The 20,105-nt window shown below is 36.4% G+C and overlaps 1 protein-coding gene across 1 annotated transcript in view; it reads right to left on the reverse strand.

The window, feature by feature from the left end:
• Window positions 1–9,981: 9,981 nt before the first annotated feature.
• The window catches only part of LOC128557049 (zinc finger protein 43-like), a 28,098-nt gene continuing 17,974 nt past the window's right edge, over window positions 9,982–20,105 (reverse strand). Inside the window, exons 5-6 of the mRNA XM_053543577.1 lie at window positions 14,793–15,008; window positions 9,982–10,720 (exon numbers count right to left, since the gene is read on the reverse strand). Of these exons, the coding sequence (XP_053399552.1) occupies window positions 10,461–10,720; window positions 14,793–15,008 (476 nt within the window). The 3' untranslated portion in view covers window positions 9,982–10,460. The remainder of the gene's footprint in view (window positions 10,721–14,792; window positions 15,009–20,105) is intronic.

Here is a 20,105-nt window from a genome sequence, read left to right on the forward strand (position 1 = left end):
CCTATAGCCGCATATCAGGTCTTGGCAGAAAAGCACTACAACAGAGGAATGAGGGCTCACAAGATAACAACACAGGCTCTCTGGACATTGTTTCTTCCACAATTACTGACTTACATTGAAGAAAGAGACATTAACTTGCATGGGAAATTAATGGAAGTGAAGTATTCTGGGAGCGTAGAAAATCTTGTAGCTGAATTGCAAAATGACAACTTCAGAAGCCACCTTGACGATTTTGTTAAGAATGATCAAAATCCTAACTACCAGTTTTGGTGGGCATACCTGGAAATGGTTTCAGTGCTTCTCATGTTCACGCGAGCTGTAAGGGATGGTCTTTGGGATCTATACCTATATGCGTTTCGGTGCATGTTCCCTTTATTTCATAGGTATGATCATACGAATTATGCACGTTGGGGAACTGTCTATCTGGCAGATGCACATCAGCTTCCTCAAGAAGTGTTGCAAGAGTTCAGAAATGGCAACTTTGTTGTTAAGAGGTCAAACTCAAAATTCAATCAGGTGGATCCTGATCAAAGTCAAGAATGGCTGAATTCAACTGGGACGAAAGGTGGAGGAATAATTGGTATATCAAGAACCCCTATAGCTTTGACTAGATGGTCTTTATCGTACAACCTGAGGTCTCATATAAGCCTTCCTACCAAGTGTATGTAAAAAGTCAATGACGAAGACATACTTGTGCATAAGGAAAAATCAAAGAGCAGGCAAGCTGTGGACCAGCAAGCTGAAGAAGCAGTTCTAAATGTATTACAAAGATATAATGTGGCTGATCCACATCTGCAAGGTGGAAGTTTGCTGCATGTAGCAACTAAAGACATAGTAACTGATACCATAGAAAAGTCTCTACTGTCTGCCCTGCAATTTGGCCAGGAAAAACTTGATTGTTTTGTAAGAGAGAGACTACAGTTTGAAAACAGTGATAATGTATCAAAAGTTCAGCTACGTGATACAATCAAAAAGAATAATCCATCTACATTTGCTTCTTTGTACATCAGTGATAAAGCATCGAAGTCAACAGTTGAAAAGGGCAAAATATTAAGAGCAGATCGAAATACACTACATCGTTTAGTGACAGCATATAAGGCAGGCAAAGATGTTAATATGGAGGAAATACTAAAACATGAACTGTTGCCAGTTCCAGTTTCCATTTCCGAAACCAATGGAACTCTCAAAACGGGCAAACAATCCATATTGCTGGATGAGCTTGTCAAGGATATTGAGTTGAGTGACCGAATAAACATACAAGGAAAGTCTGCATATATTGTCGATGGCCAAGCTTTAGTACAAAGTCTGAAAATAGAAGGAGAAACAACATTTGGTCAGTATGCTGATTTATTTGTTGCTGCAGTTTTAAACAAAGGAAAAAAGTATGAAAGAATAGATGTAGTGTTTGACCGATATAGGCATCACTCAATAAAATCAAACACCAGGAAACAACGCACAAGGACATATCAACCAGTGAGGAGAGTAATTGAAAGTAGGGATGTACCGTTACCAAAAGTCTGGATTTACTTTTTAGCACTTCCTGCAAATAAAGTTGACCTGGCTAGATTTTTATCAGAGGAGCTGATCATGCAAGCCCCTACTGAAAAGACATTGGTTGTTGGTGGTGGCTTTCAGGAAGAAGACATTGTTGAAAGCAATGTCAGTGACCTAAATTTGGATGAATTAAAGGCTAAACATGAGGAAGCTGACACAAGAATTATTCTTCATGCTGTTCACTGCAGTAAACGATCAAGTTTCAACACTGTTGTTGTTTCTGCCAGAGACACTGATGTATTTTTGCTCTTACTGTGCCATCTGCAGGAAATAAATACAACAGTATGGATGATGGATGGAACAGCAAAAAAACGAAAATACATTCAAGTCAACACAGTGTTAGATAAATTATCAATAACTGAAGAGTTACGTAGAAATTTACTTTCCTTCCATGCACTCACTGGCTGTGACACAACATCGTATTTCTGTGGAATCTCTAAAAGATCTGCATTTAAGGTCATTATAGGCAATGCAAAACTGATAGAAGGTCTCGGATATGGACAACTGTCTGATGAAGTAATGAAAAACTGTGAATACTTTATTTGCAAGATGTATGGCCAAGATACTGTTAGTACTGACAGTGCTCGAAATGTTATGTTTGGCAGGTCTACAAGTCCTGAACACATGCCCCCAACCAGTGATGCTTGCTCATTTCACATTAAAAGAGCTCATTATCAAGCTCTGGTATGAAACCAAGCAACTGTTCCTAATCCAGATCTGCCTGCACCTACTGAAACGGGATGGTAGGTGGCAGATGACACGCTTAAGCCAGTTCTTCTTACCTGTGATCCGATTCCTCAAGCTTGTATGGAGTTCATTGCTTGCAACTGTACATCTGGATGTAGGACTCTCAGATGTAGATGTAAAAAGACTGGGCTTTTATGCACAGATATATGTTAATGCGATAAAAGCATTACCAGCTGTATGAACTCGAGGCAGTAAATTAACATATGAAATGGGACTGTGAACGCATACCTTAAGGTTCAAATATTTCAATCTATATGATTTTGAAATAATTATATGATAAACAGTTAAACTGTAAACTGATTCAAAACATAAAAAAAATTAGTGTACTGTATCAAAAATAGCTTTGCAAATATAACCAATTTGAGTTGAATAATATAAAAATAATCAAGTTAAAAGTTTTTTTTAAGCTTTTTTTTCTCTGAACAGAGCACACATTTGGATTAAAAAGTATTTATTTTTGAACAAGAGTGTTGTTTCTTTCATTTGTTACTATGTTACACATCACTTTGATAAAGAAACCCACATATTTCTGGATAATTGTAATAATATTACCCATTTCTATTAGAAATATCATAATTTGGCGGCCATTTTGTTTTCCGCCATTTTAACCTATAAAAAATCATTTGTCAGCCAGCCAATATAAATTTTTGAATTCAGCATACCCAAATTATACTAAAAAAGTATATGGGACCAAATACTAACAAAGAAACCCACATATTTCTGGATAATTGTAATAATATTACCCATTTCTATTAGAAATATCATAATTTGGCGGCCATTTTGTTTTCCGCCATTTTGACCTATAAAAAATCATTTGTCAGATGGCCAACATATATTTTTGAATTCAGCATACCCAAATTATACTAAAAATGTATATGGGACCAAATACTAACAAAATGCCTGTACCTCTCACATTTATTGAAATTTGGACTAGACTAATATATATACAAATTTGTGACAAGTTAACAAACTAGGAGTATAAGAATATTGGATTTTAAAAACTCAATTATACCTTGCAATATATTCGAAAACTTGAATTTTAATTTTAAATCACCCATTATACGTTAGCCTCTAAAAACTAGTGGAAGGAAGTATGACAATGACTTTCTCTTTTTTTTAACAGTCTAATAACTCTGTACAACATCCGTATTGTTGATTAACTTCGATCCGTCTAATCATTCTTTACCAACTTATGAGGTATATACTCTAAGAAAATAATACTTCTAGCTTAAATTCGTTGGCATATATGCTACTTTTTTTCTAGGTTTCTAGATAACTCTCAACAGTGATCTTGTAAAGATATGTGAAACTTAATTACTATTTTCTTTCACTGATAATTTGTGTGAATTTTCCAAAATTATAAGTATTACAACTATAAAGAAATCTTACTGAAATGTTGTGTCAAGCAGGCATATTTATAAGCGAAAACTGCTGAGCTTACTTCCATATCAATCAGATATTGCTTAAGTATATCAAGTATCCAAATTTTGTTAATTAAAACTACAATTTCGTTTTTCGATTGTTAAAATCATCAACCAGAACCAGCTAAATTTGCTAGATTCAAATAATCCTGTAAATCATTTTATGATGTTTTCATGAGAATTTGGGTTGATTAAATTGTACTTTTCTGACATCTATATCGATTTGTAACAACTGCTAGATTTATCTCATCCGTAAGAGAACTTTTCATGTATGCTGCTTAAGTTATATGTATACATCATTCTTAAGGTCTTCGTAGATGTTAATACTTTAGGATACTTTTTGAATGTTTAATACACTGGTGATCTCCGCTGTCTATATAAGGTAATGTTAACTTTCTTGCTGCCATTGCAATACTAAGTAAACTTTCATATTACCCAGCGGTGAGGTGTCGCCTGGGATGGGGTAGGGAAACTATAAAAATGTCAACAAGATAAATGAAATCGAAAGAGTAAAATATCGGGGTGGGGAGGGGGACATCCAGGTCAAGTACTTTTAGAGATGTGTGAGACATAAAAACGCATATGCCCATCATGCGTATTTTTGACTAAGTCAAGGGCTGTAACTTTGGTCTTGCTAAATAAACTCCCAAACAAAACCCAAGATGCACAACTTCACATAAGAAACAATCCTGTAAGGTGTCATGACTCTTTGTCAAATACCATTTGAGATATGTGTAACAATAACTTTTAGGCTATTTGTAAATAGTTTAAGTAGTCAAAGCCCATACCTGGTGTCAGACAGAATGAAATTCAAAATAAAATGCAAAGTGCGCAACTGTACATGTGAATAATATTTGTGACATTTTGTTCAAATATTTTTGAGATAATAAGCTCACAAAACTTTGAGGCTCTCTATGCATTATTTTCACTGGTCAAGGGCCATAATTCTGGATTGGCCAAGTGAAGTCCTAAACAAAATCCCAGGTGAACAACTTCACATGCAGTATAGTATTGCTGTAAAGTTTGATTATTCTGGGGCACATGTGTTTTGAGATATGCACGCCATTAATCCCTGCAGACTGATGTTCAGACAAAAATTAATGGGATGAGGACTTGAATAAATGTGTCAAAAATGGAAAATACTCTTTTAGAATCGTTAGTGTAAACACTAATCGAGGTACTTCGAAAATTGAAAACTCCTATTATCCTTATATCACATGATGGTATTGTCTTATATTTAACGAGAAATCAAGGAAACACATAGTTACGGAAAAGGTGAATCAAGCAGTAGCCAAGAGATGCCTAATTACACAGGAATGTCAGCTTTTATAAATAGAAGTATTACTGTTTATGAGATCAGCAAAATTCGAGTCAGTAACCAGATGCTGACTTACTTCGAGACAAAACAGCAATGTTTTACTATTGGCGAGTTTTAACTTGCAATGGTACATATGATTGTGTTACAATTATACATTATCGTACACTGTTTATTTAATTTTTACAGGCCATTAATATAATGTCAGCCAGATTTTGGAACTGTCAAGAATTTGTTTGAAATGATTGAGAGTAGAAATTTAACTTTACTCGTGTGATTTGATTAAAAATAAAAATATTTTGCAGTGCAAATGATAATGTGCAAATGATAATCTATCTTTTTGAAACAAAAAGGTAGACAAAGATCTTTACCAAAAATGAATTAAAAACTAAGTGTTCAAGCCCTAAATAAAGTGACATGTCGATAGGGGTTTAACCTTTTTCGTTGTTAAATCAAATCAAATGTACATGCTATAAACATAATCTGAAAATGTTTTTGTAGCAAGTGAAACATTTATCAGAAGAAAGAATATATACTAGTTATACTGATTATTTCTTATATTCGTCGAGTATTCAATATTGAAAAAGAAAGATACTGAAACTGTATAACACATACCCTTGAAATTCAACAATACATTCTACAGTAAGACCTAACTACAAACAACAAGAGGGTCATGATGACCATGGGTCGCTCACCTGAGTAATATGAGCTACATGTTTCAAATGTCAAACTGATGATAAATTATTAAGAAAGTCAGTAGGTCACATTCATGTTCAATGAAATTCAGTCTTACGATTTGTGTGCAAAACTGTGTATGTCATCAAAATTTCAAGGCTGTATCTTAAAAAACAAGAAAGTAGGTTAGTAGGTCAAGGTCACAGTCAAGTGCCATCATATTACTTGGGGTCATCAGGTAATTATAATTAAACAGTCTTTGAAATAGGATCAGATGATTTTTAAGTATTTTTTCCTATATAACTCAGATAATAACTTAGTGACCCCAGGGCAGGGCCTCTTTTAACCCCAGGAGCATAAATTGAACAATTTTGGTAGAGGACTACTAGACAATGCATCATAGCAAATATCAAAAGCCTAGGTCGTATGGTTTCAATGAAGAAGATTTTTAAAGTTTTTTCCTATATAAGTCTATATAAAACTTGGGACCCCCAGGGCAGGGCCTCTTTTCACCCCAGGGGTACAATTTGAACAATTTTGGTTGAGGACCATAAGACAATGCTACAAACCAAATATCAAAAGTCTAAGTGTTGTGGTTTCAGACGAGAAGACTTTCAAAGTTTTCCCTACATAAGTCTGTATAAACCATGTGACCCCCGGGGCGGGGCCATATTTGACCCTGGGGGTATAATTTGGACAATCTTGGTAGAGGACCACTAGATGATGCTACATACCAAATATCAAAGCCCTAGGCCATGTGGTTTTGTACAAGAAGATTTTCAAAGTTTTCCCTATATAAGTCTATATAAACCATGTGACCCCCGGAGCGGGGCCATATTTGTCCCTAGGGGGATAATTTGAACAAACTTGGTAGAAGACCACTAGATGATGCTACATACCAGATATCAAAGCCCTAGGCCCTGTGGTTTCGGATAAAAATATTTTTAAAGTTTTTCCTTTCGGTTGCCATGGCAACCAGAGTTCTGCATGGAATTCAATACTTTGAACAATTTTGAAAGAGGGCCTCCCAAGGATCATTCCTGTGACGCTTGGTGTAATTCTGCCCAGTGGTTTTCAAGAAGATTTTTTTAGAAAATGTTGACGGACGGACGCACGACGGACGACGGACATTGAGCGGTCACAAAAGCTCACCAGGAGCCTTTGGCTCAGGTAAGCTAAAAATCAGATCAGAATATCCCTTAATGTTGATTATGTTCTAAAGTTGTTGTAAAAATTATGTCGAATAAAGGAACATTAATCCAGAAAAACTGACACTGAAGAAGACCCGATAACATGCTCTTGTCTCTTTCATGTGGATAATGTATACAAAGTTTCATTCAAATTGGATAGAAGTGTAGGAGGAGTCGAGTACACACTGTTCTAGTTGTTATATTTAAAAATCTAAAAGGAATCATAACTCCAAACAAATTGTCCTAGGTCGCTCACCTTAGAACAGCTAGAACAAGGTACTTCTTTGATTGACCAGTTGACCTATTTTTTGACCCAAGATGACCCATACTTGAACCTGACCTAGATTTCATCAAAACAATCGACAGGATTAAATTTCATGAATATCCAGTCAAAAGTGCAGCCCCTAACGCTTGCACAAGGTATTTCTTTGATACGACACAGTGACCTAGTTTTTGACCCAAGATGACCCATATTTAAACCTGACGTAGAATTGTCCCAGACAAACAGCTTGATAAAATGTAATGAATATCCAGCCCAACATACAGCCCTTAATGCATACAAAAGTTACTTCTTTGATTTGATCGTGTGACCTAGTTTTTTTTATCCAAGATGACCCATATTTGATCCTGCCCTAGACTGTATCAAAAGAAATATTTTGATCAAATTTCATTAATATCCTGCTTAAAGTGTGACCCCTTTGGCATAGGCAAGGTATTTTTTTCACTTGACGAGGTGACCTAGTTTTTGATCTAACATCGCCCATATTTGAACTCGACCTAGTTTTCATCATGACAAACATTCTGATCAAATTTCATGAAAACTCACTGAAAAAAATGCTGCCCCTATTGAATACACAATGTTATTCTTTGATTTGACCAGGTGACCTAGTTTTTGACCAAACATGCATCAAATTAAACATTTAAACCATATTTCATTGACATACTAGTATTGCTTAAATGTAGCCCCTATCGCATTCCTAAAGTTTTACATTGGTTTTACTTGGTGACCTGGTTTTTGACCCCATATGACCCATATCTGAACTCGACCTAGATTCCATCAGGAAAAACGTTCGGATCAAATATCATGAATATCCAGTGTTAAATGCTGCAGTTCCTATTGCTTAAAACAAGGCTTTTCTTCATTTGACAAAGCGACCTAGTTTTTGACCCCAAATTCCCCATATTCGAACTTTATCTAGGGAACAATTCTAACTAAATTTTATGAATATCAAGTCTAAAGTGCAGCCCCTATTGCTTACACAAGGTTTTTTTTAATTGACCTGGTGACCTAGGTTTTGACCCTAGATGACCGATATTCGAACATGACCTAGATTTCATCCAGACAAAATTGTGATTAAACTTCATGAAGATCTAGTGTAAAACCAGTCCCTATTGTATACGTAAGGCTTTTCTTCGATTTGACCGTGTGACCTACTTTTTGACCCTAGATGACCCATATTCGAACATGACCTAGATTTTATCAAAGCAACCAGCCTGACTAAATTTATGAATATCCAGTGTAATATTTTCACTTCCTACGGTACATTCATCTTGTTTGTTGTGTGGCGGTAGTCAACAGCATCTCACCAAAAATTACTTATTTGAATGCACTATTCATATAAAGCGAGTACTTGTGTATATAAACCACATGGCATTTTCCTAACAGAATACCAGAAGAAAAATTTCAAATGCTTTTTAATTCTATTAATGACTCTTTGTAAAATGCTTTTTGAGATGCATACGATACAAACTTATATGCTAAAGACAGCACTCACAATCACAATTCCAGAGGCGCAACTTCACATGTTTTATATTCCTATAATGGTCAGATACATGTGACACAAACTTTTATGCCCTTTTATGCATATTTTTACTACGTTTGGAGCCATAACTCTGGTCTGACTGTGGAATTCCCATCTGAAACACCTGGTATACAACATCTCATGCTAAATGACAATCCTGTGAGGTTTGCTGACCCAAGGTACCGGGGTACACTACCTATTGAGGTATGCCGAACACAAATTCAGACAGGCAGTCCGATGTTCGGACAAGGGCAGCTCCAAGTGCCATGCCACAATAATTTTTTTCTTTTATTTGGGGAGGGGGGTGGGGGTTCCCATAAACAAAATTTATGTAATAAATATACAACTTCAAAGGGGGCCATCATAAATCTCATTTCCTCCAAGCAATCTGTCTGAAATCTGCAGAGCTAAATTTATCTACAGCAGTTGACACTTATTCCATCTTTTATCAAATCCTTTAAAAATGTGTGAGATATAACTCCACAAAGAAAGTGGAATAAATAACTATTTATCTACTAATATATATATATATACATAAAGTTATTCTTGTTTTGTCGAGAAATACGACTAACTTTGAGAGACTCGTTTCTTTTATCTTATCTGTCGCTTTTTTGTTTAATTCTACAAACCAATTTTGATTTAAAAAAAACTCGAACACGTGAACTTGATAGCCCTAGATCGCTATCGGGAATTTCAGTGTTTAAAACAGCCACTTTGGAATAGGACCATAATATGCTGCAGGTGTCGAAAGATCCTGTCCGTAGAAGTTAAATAAATTAGTGTGACAGATGACAAACAGTTCAATCAGTTTATGGAAAAAACACACACTCGCAGTTGGAACATGCCATTGATATTTTGGAAGGTCTCTTTGAAATTGTTCCAGTTTTACCTCTAGTGGCCATTGAAAGGGGCAAATTGCCCCGACTGGCAAACACTTGGTAGAGGACTTTATAATGATGCTGTTGATGAAGCTGCGTCCAGTGTTTAATGTATTTCTATAGTTAGCACTAGTAGCCACTTAAAGGGTGCTGAGTGCCCATTTGAACAAGCTTAGCAGAGGACCTTATATTATAATGCTACTGACTAAGATGGGTGAGTATATATCAGGCTGTTCATGAAAGGTATTTCTACTTTTAGCTCTAACGCCCCTAAAAGGAACTGGGTGCACCAATTTGAATAAATATGAAAGAAATCGATGTTGGGGCCATTAGAATAGCTCTCTCTGTACTTTGTATAGTCAAGCTAAAATATAAATGCACAAAATAAAGCAAACGACGCACATTTAGTATGTAGGTATATATTGTAGTAAATGTTTTTATTTAAAAAGTGATTATCTAAGGCATTGTAATGAAATGAAATGTTTTTATTTAAAAAGTGATTATCTAAGGCATTGTAATGAAATGAACATTATTCTGAAACAATCCGATTCATTTTCCTATTAAACAAAGAAGGCTGAAAACGGTGAATTATTATCCAACAATTATTACGTCAAACGGCAAAGCAGCACTTTGGAAAAGAAACCGATTGAAAACGGGCCAATATTTATAAATGCCATCAAGGATGTATTTTAAAGTCCTTTGCAACGTGTTAGAATTGAAATGGTATATCTCATTTAGTGATTTGCTCTTAAATAAAATCATTGTTTATTGTTCAGATGCGTATTTTTATATCACTAGTGATATAATTCCTTCACATTGATTTATTCAGTGACAAATCACTAAATGAGATATATTACTTCTTGAATAAATTTTACTTATTACTTAAAATGTTCCTTTTTCATATGCATATTTAAAGTCTTTTCATTTTTGAACAATACATCACAATTCTGACACATCACAGCTGTCTCCATACAGTGAACTTTGACATGTTCCTTGAGCTGTACATTCCAAGCTGCAGCATATTTACACTGTTTACATTTGTACGGTTTCTCTCCTGTATGTGTTCGCATATGTGATTTCAGTTGATTTGGCTGAATACAGGTAAATGAGCACAGGCTACAACTGTGTGGATGTATTTCTGTAGAATAATTGAATATAATAAATATTTGCATGCTACAATAAAGTCACATGAAAAATATTGTGAGGATCTCTAGCTTAAATGGTCCGAACGTCAGCTCTAGGCATATCAGCAGTTTGTCCAATTAATGACTATTTAGTTTTCACTGCATTTGTGAACTGGGGATAATTAGCTAGCTATCTGTCATTTTATAGAGCTGAAGTACTTAAGACATCCAACAACAACAGTCCATCAATACTGTTATGTCTCTGAAATATCTCAGAAATTTATCTAACAGTAACGCAAAGTAAAACAACCACTTTAACTGAAAATGACCCACTGGAAAATCATTTTTTGGTTTACATAAAGATGAAATGTTCATCACTGGTTAGAAAAGTAGTTCTCAACTTAAATAATATGTAACTCTTGTTTCAATGAGAAACATTACCTTGGTACTTCCCACGAAAAGCTGTATGATAAAGTGCAAGGATAACCAAATGTAACATTGGTCCCTTTCAATTGGATTCCTCTGACTTTTACATTATTACCTTTGTCCAAGATGTTACATTTTGGTCAAAATAAATATGCTATTTACGTGCAGGTTTCTTAATATAAATGATTAATCAAACCTAAATTTAGCACAGTGCCATTAAAAGAATCATTTTCCATTCCAATAAAATTTAGTGCAGATATTGCTTACGAAAATTACAAAGAAGTCAACGATAAAAAATAGAGGAAGGACCAAACTACTTCTTGGATATAATCAGGGGAAGTAACTGACTAATGTTCCCAGTGCATAACTGTATCCAGGTCTTAAATTGTCATTACAAGAACTCTTATTTCCAGTGTACTGACATGTCCTGATCTCTACTCTCCAATGTACAGTCAGGACAAGAACCAGTCAGGACCAGAACTCTTATTTCCAGGGTACTGTCAGGACCGGAACATTCAGTGTACTGACATGACCTGATCTCTAATCTCCAATGAACTGTCACAGGACAAGAACTACTGTCAGGACAAGAACTCTTATTTCCAGTGTACTGATATGACCTGATCTCTAATCTCCAAAGTATTTTCAGGACAAGAACTACTGTCAGGTCCAGAACTTTTATATCCAGTGTACTAACATGGCCTGATCTCTAATCTTCAATGTACTGTCAGGACAAGAACTACTGTCAGGACCAGACTCTTATTTCCAGTGTACTGTCAGGTCAGGAACCACTGTCAGGACCAGAACTCTTATCTCCAGGGTACTGTCAGGACCGGAACATTCAGTGTACTAACATGACCTGATCTCTAATCTCCAATGAACTGTCAGGACTAGAACTACTGTCAGGACCAGAACTCTTATTTCCAGTGTACTGATATGACCTGGTCTCTAATCTCCAAAGTACTGTCAGGACAAGAACTACTGTCAGGTCCAGAACTTTTATATCCAGTGTACTGACATGGGCTGATCTCTAATCTTCTATGTACTGTCAGGACAAGAACTACTGTCAGGACCAGAACTCTTATTTCCAGTGTACTGTCAGGTCAGGAACTACTGTCAGGACCAAAACTCTTACCCCAGGGTACTGTCAGGACAGGAACTCTTATTTCCAGAGTACTGTCAGCACCAGAACTACTGTCAGGACCAGAACACTTATTTCCAGTGTACTGTCAGGACCAAATCTCTTATTTCCAGGGTACTACTGTCAAGATCAGAACTCTTATTTTCAGTGTACTGATATGACCTGATCTCTAATCTCCAATGTACTGTCAGGACAAGAACTACTGTTAGGTCCAGAACTCTTATTTCCAGTGTACTGACATGACCTGATTTCTAATTTCCAATGTACTGTCAGGACAAAAACTACTGTCAAGACCAGAACTCTTATTTCCAGTGTACTGTCAGGACCAGAACTATTGTCCGGACCAGAACTCTTATTCCCAGGGTACTGTCAGGACTGGAACTCTTATTTCCAGTGTACTGTCAGCACTAGAACTACTGTCAGGACCAGAACTCTTATTTCCAGTGTACTGTCGGGACCAGATCTCTTATTTCCAGGATACTACTGTCAGGACCAGAACTCTTATTTTCAGTGTACTGACATGACCTGATCTCTAATCTCCAATGTACTGTCAGGATAAGAACTATTGTCAGGACCAGAACTCTTATTTCCAGTATACGGACATGACCTGATCTCTAATCTCCAATGTACTGTCAGGACAAGAACCAGTCAGGACCAGAACTCTTATTTCCAGGGTACTGTCAGGACCGGAACATTCAGTGTACTGACATGACCTGATCTCTAATCTCCAATGAACTGTCAGGACAAGAACTACTGTCAGGACAAGAACTCTTATTTCCACTGTACTGATATGACCTGATCTCTAATCTCCAAAGTATTTTCAGGACAAGAACTACTGTCAGGTCCAGAACTTTTATATCCAGTGTACTAACATGGCCTGATCTCTAATCTTCAATGTACTGTCAGGACAAGAACTACTGTCAGGACCAGACTCTTATTTCCAGTGTACTGTCAGGTCAGGAACCACTGTCAGGACCAGAACTCTTATCTCCAGGGTACTGTCAGGACCGGAACATTCAGTGTACTAACATGACCTGATCTCTAATCTCCAATGAACTGTCAGGACTAGAACTACTGTCAGGACCAGAACTCTTATTTCCAGTGTACTGATATGACCTGGTCTCTAATCTCCAAAGTACTGTCAGGACAAGAACTACTGTCAGGTCCAGAACTTTTATATCCAGTGTACTGACATGGGCTGATCTCTAATCTTCTATGTACTGTCAGGCCAAGAACTACTGTCAGGACCAGAACTCTTATTTCCAGTGTACTGTCAGGTCAGGAACTACTGTCAGGACCAAAACTCTTACCCCAGGGTACTGTCAGGACAGGAACTCTTATTTCCAGAGTACTGTCAGCACCAGAACTACTGTCAGGACCAGAACACTTATTTCCAGTGTACTGTCAGGACCAAATCTCTTATTTCCAGGGTACTACTGTCAAGATCAGAACTCTTATTTTCAGTGTACTGATATGACCTGATCTCTAATCTCCAATGTACTGTCAGGACAAGAACTACTGTTAGGTCCAGAACTCTTATTTCCAGTGTACTGACATGACCTGATTTCTAATTTCCAATGTACTGTCAGGACAAAAACTACTGTCAAGACCAGAACTCTTATTTCCAGTGTACTGTCAGGACCAGAACTATTGTCCGGACCAGAACTCTTATTCCCAGGGTACTGTCAGGACTGGAACTCTTATTTCCAGTGTACTGTCAGCACTAGAACTACTGTCAGGACCAGAACTCTTATTTCCAGTGTACTGTCGGGACCAGATCTCTTATTTCCAGGATACTACTGTCAGGACCAGAACTCTTATTTTCAGTGTACTGACATGACCTGATCTCTAATCTCCAATGTACTGTCAGGATAAGAACTATTGTCAGGACCAGAACTCTTATTTCCAGTATACGGACATGACCTGATCTCTAATCTCCAATGTACTGTCAGGACAAGAACTACTGTCAAGACCAACACTCTTATTTCCAGTGTACTGTCAGCACCAGAACTACTGTTAGGACCAGAACTCTTTATTTCAAGGGTACTGTCAGGACCAGAATTCTTTCTTTTCCAGTGTACTGGACCATAACTACTGTTAGGACCAAAACTCTTAATTCTGCAGTTGGGGTTATTGCCTGACATAAGTAGCACACATTTCCTCCTAAAAAATGAGTGCATATTTCTGGCCTGCAAATATGTACTTATGAATGACTGACGTTTGTTCTTAAAGCAGAGTTAAATTGGTGATATCAACACCACTGACTTACATGTATTAACCATGCTCACAAACCTTTTAATGGTATCGCAACTGACAATTATGACAATTACAGGTCATTAATGATTCAAATTGACATTTAAAGTTCAATTTAAACCTGGAAGGAGCTTCAAAATCAGTATTAAGAAATATGCTCACCATCATGTGATACAACTTTCATTGTTCATGCAACTAGGATAGAAATAAATGGAAGTTTGGTTGTGATATGTACTAACTATTCATCTGAAACTATGACATATACTTACTGTCGTGAGAAAGGAGATGCGTCTTAAGTCTCCTTGAGGTTTTTGCTGCATATGGACACTTTGGACACTGATGTTTTCTTATTTTCTCATGTTTGTCATTCATGTGTTTAAGTATGCTACGTGCGGCTATAAGCATCCCACATATCTGACACTGCACGTTTGATCTGCAACTCTCTAAATGACTCTTGTACTCATCTTTACTTAAAAGGTGCTTGCCTAAAAAAATAACGGATATCAAATCTATTTATAAAAACATATTTATATATTTATGAGAATAATGACTTCAGATCTCTTTTGCAAAGCACACAAGTCTCCCCATACTGATTTCTTTACATGACAGAATGAAGGGATATGCAATACCTGAACATAGCACAAAGGCATTTGTTCAAATATATGTTAAACAGAAATGTTATGCGTTTTTGTTTGTTTGTTTTGGGTTTAACGCCGTTTTTCAACAGTATTTCGATCATGTAACGGCAGGCAGTTAACCTAACCAGTGTTCCTGGATTCTGTACCAGTACAAACCTGTTCTCCGCAAATAACTGCCAACTTCCCCACATGAATTATCAGAGGTGGAGGACGAATGATTTCAGACACAATGTCTTTAATCAAATCGTCACAGAGAACATTTGCTCCGCACGCGGGAAATGTTATGCAGTTCAATGTTTGTGATACAAACTAATTTTAGGGTAATGTAGAAAGTGAAATAATTAATAGTAAATTTGATACTGTATGTAACTATAACTAATCACATAAATGAATGAATGATGTAGATTTTAGGACAAACTGACACAAACAGGCCATCAATAAAAGCCAACCAAGTGAGCCATGTTTACTCAAAATCACTCATATAAGTACTATTGATCTAACCATAAGGACAAGTTCAAACAGATTAAACCTTAGTAAACCAATCCAAGTATAACACACTCACAAAATGTTTGGAATATGCTGATATAGTAATACAAGAGTGATATTGCATACAAGTCTTACATGGAAATTTTTTACTAAATCAAGACCATGTAACTAAGCAATAAACAGCTTGACATTACCTATATTCTCACTTGAGTATACACGATAGACTTGCTCAAAAATGAAGGTGAAACTAGATGTGTGTCCATAGGACACAGGTGCCCCCACTCCTGCCACTGTAACATGGTTTTATGACTCAGGTTAAATATTTTTTAAGATGTTTGCAACATAAACTTTTAAGAACCGTATGTGTATTTTTCACTTAGTTAGCCATAACTCTGGCCTAGCTGAGTAAAATCCTAAAGAGAACACTTCACAGGCTATAAAACAATCCTCTAATGTTTTATGATTCTAGGTCAAGTACATTTTAACATACATGTTTCACAAATTTTGTTTGAGTAAGTCTGGACAAGAAGTCTGGTCTTGTGTAATGAAAAAACTTAAAAAAACAAAATAAGTCAGGGGCCATAACTCCTACATGACTGAATGAATCCGGACGTGAAACCCCTGGTGCACAACTGCACATGTTGACCAACATTCCTGTAAACTTTGCTGACTCTAGGTCAAATACTTTTGGAGCTACGCGCGACACAACATTAAAATGACCAATTTTTACAAAGTCAGGGGCCATAACTCCTACACAACTGAATGAATCCGGACGCGAAACCCAAGGTGCACAACTACACATGCTGACCAACATTCCTGTAAAGTTTTGTGACTATGTCAAATACTTTTGGAGCTAGGCGCGACACAACATTCTCGGAAGGACGGACGGAGGACGGACGGACAAGAGCAAATCTATATCCCCCCACCACTCATGGTGTTCTTTCTGATAATTCGAGGACTCATAATACTAGCACAAAATAAAACTTCAAAGAGATCTCACTGGTGCACACATTCTTTGTAAGCATAATAAAGACTGGTAAAGAAATGAAGATGAAGATCCTGAACAGTAAACATAGTAAAAATGACAATTTAGATCAAATAATGGCAAGTAAATCTTAACTTACAACTTCAACCTGACTCATTATTTATCTTAAAAAATATCTTATAGATACACACATTCTTTGTAAATGTGGAAAGTACTTGTGAAACAAGAGCTGTCATAGGACAGCAACGCTCGACTATTTAACAGCCTTGTCGCTTGAATGAATAAGAAAGTCGAAAAAGGGGCATAATTTAGTAAAAAAGTAAAATAGGGTTATGGAACCTGCATAGTGCTTATCAGCTCATGACAGTGGACAAGTGTATGAAGTTTCAATCCATTCCCATTAGTGGGTACTGAGATACCAGCTTACATATAAGAATTTAACCCAAAAACTCCTAAGTTGAAAAAGGGGCATAATTTTGTAAAATGCAAAGTTGAGTTATTGACCCTTTGCACTGCATGTCATATCATGACAGTGAACAAGTGTGTGAAGTTTCAATCCTTTCCCATTAGTGGATACTGAGATACCAGCTTACATACAAAAACTTAACCAAAAATTTCTATGTTGAAAAAGGGGCATAATTTTGTAAAAAAGCAAAATAAAGTTATGGGACCTGCTTTGTGCATGTCAGATCATGACAGTGAACAAGTGTGTGAAGTTTCAATCCATTCCAATTAGTGAGTACTGAGATACCAGCTTACATACAAAACCTTAACCAAAAATTTCTAAGTCAAAAAAGGGGCATAATTTTGTAAAAAAGCAAAACAGAGTTATGGAACCTGTGCAATGTAAGTCAGTTTATCACAGTGAATAAGTGTGTGAAGTTTCAATCCATTCCCACAAGTGGTTGCTGAGATACCAGCTTACATTAGGACACATCTTTGTGTTATGATTAGCAGACATGTCTTGCTTTTTACTGTAATATATGAGAATTGATTTATGTGAAATATGTGATATGTAGAAATTTTATATATATAGTCTCTTGTAATTCAAATTTGAGTGGCCATTTACTTGTGTTTTATTATGTATATGTCATGTTTTTATACTGTAAACATGTAAATGGAGGAGACTGAAATAAACAATAAACTACAAAAACTTAACCAAATCGGGACGCGGACGCGGATGCGGACGCCGACGCATGGGCGAGTCCAATAGCTCTACTATTCTATGAATAGTCGAGCTAAAAATGACAATGTATAAACATGGAGAAACATGGCATTTTTATTTCAAATCCCAATATCTCCTCCAAAAATCATTCAACCAAACAAAAAACATAAACAAGAAACGCGGCAATGCCACGAAACCAGGTTTTCAACACTTTTCATAAGAATAAACAAGAGTGCCAGAATGTCACAATATACGCCCGTCACAGCAAATTTCTTTACTCTAGCACCTGTATTTGCAGATGTAATTTTAATTTTGTGGTTGTTTAGTAATCATTGCAATTCTTTTGTTTTTCTAAGTCCACAAAAAAACTCCTTACCAGGTAGAGATACCTTAAAATACACTTAAAATTTGAAAGTAACAACTATGTTGTACCACAGAAAAGTGGTCTTGGTTTTTCCCTACGGTCAATTATAAAAAAGTTACAATATAAGTTATTTATAGTAACAACTAAGGGAAGTTAATCTTAAAAAAAAAATACAAAAAAAAAAAAAAAAAAAAAAATACAAAAAAAAAATTGTAAGTCCACACAGAAATCCCTACCAGGTAGAGATTGGTCAAAATACACCTCAAAATTGGATGTAACATGCATATTGTACTACAGAAAAGTGGTCTCGATTTTTCCCTACGTCTAGTAATGAAAAAGTTACAATATAAGCTATTTATAGTAACAACAAAGGGAAGTAATTCTAAAGAAGGGAACTGCGCATGACACTTCGTCTCATGATGGTGTATAATTGTGCCAAGTAACATCAAAATCCCTCTATGCATGAAGAAGATATGCTCTGGACAAAGTTTTCATTCTTGTATCCTTTGACCTCTAAGTGTGACCTTGACCTTACACCAAGGGACCTGGTTCTTGCGCATGACACTCCGTCTCATGATGGTGAACAATTGTGTCAACTTTCATCAAAATCCCTCCATGCATGTAGAAGATATGCTAACCCTAACCTAACCCTATTTTTAGTAACAATGACCTTTCCCTTGATCCCAGAAACCCCAAAATCAATCCCAAGCTACAACTTTATATAAGTTTTCTATACACCAAGTTTCATCATGATAGCTCATTCCTAAGTTAAGTTATTGACCGGAAACCCTTTTTCTATTTTAAGTAACAGTGACCTTGACCTTGACCCCAGAAACCCCAAAATCAATCCCAGCCTTTGTCTTGATATAAGCTATATATATACCAAGTTTTATTCAAATATCTTTACGGAAACAAAAGTTATTGACCGGAAACCCTTTTTCTATTTTAAGTAACTGTGACCTTGACCCCAGAAACCCCAAAATCAATCCCAGCCTTTGCCTTGATATAAGCTACATAAATACTAAGTTTTATTCAAATATCTTTACCGAAACAAAAGTTATTGACCGGAAACACCAGTTTGACGCCGCCGCCGCCACCCCCTCCCCCCCCCCCCCCGCCCGACCGACATCTACCCCAATCTAATAACTCAGGTTTTCAACGAAAACTTGGTTAAAAGGGACATGATGGCCCTATATCGCTCACATGAGTTTAGTTGCTTGTTTTAGCAAATTTCCTTGCTAAAGCTTCAAAAACAAAAATCTACGTGAGTAGGTCATGGTATGATTATTCAAGATAACTATTGAAATCAGTTAAAAAAAACTAGAGCTGCTTTTGAGAAAAGCGCATGTCTCCCACAACTGCCTATAAATCGTCTAAATTGTAAGTCAGTCTTAACATACTGTTTACTCACTATAAATATACCTTTGAAGAGTAAAAAGGCTCATTTTGATTAATTCAAGGGCCATAATTCTGAAGAGTCTCGGGCAATATGGCTTTTTAATTAACTGAAAGGTGAGGACTTATGGTCAAAAACATTTGGTTCAAGTTCGGTGAAGACAGGATGAGAACTGTTCGACTTACAGCGCGGACAAAAGTAAAAAGGCCGATTTTTCATAATTCAAGGGCCATAATTCCGAAGTGCCTAGAACGATTTGGCTAGTTATCAAACATGGCCAAGGAGTTATAGTCAAACACATTTTGTTCAAGTTTGGTGAACATTTTATTAGAAATGTTTGACTTAGAGCGCGGACAAGAGTAAAAAGGCCGATTTTCGGTAATTCAAGGGCCATAATTCCGAAAAACCTGGGCAGATTTAACTTGTTAAAAAACTTGGCCAAAGACTTATGGACAAACACATTTTGTTCAAGTTTGGTTAAGATTGGACTTAGAGCACACATAAAGGACCCTAAAAGGACTAATATACAACTAACGATTAGTAGTATA

The sequence above is a fragment of the Mercenaria mercenaria genome, chromosome 1 (genome assembly GCF_021730395.1).
Source record: "Mercenaria mercenaria strain notata chromosome 1, MADL_Memer_1, whole genome shotgun sequence".
Classification (NCBI taxonomy): domain Eukaryota; kingdom Metazoa; phylum Mollusca; class Bivalvia; order Venerida; family Veneridae; genus Mercenaria; species Mercenaria mercenaria.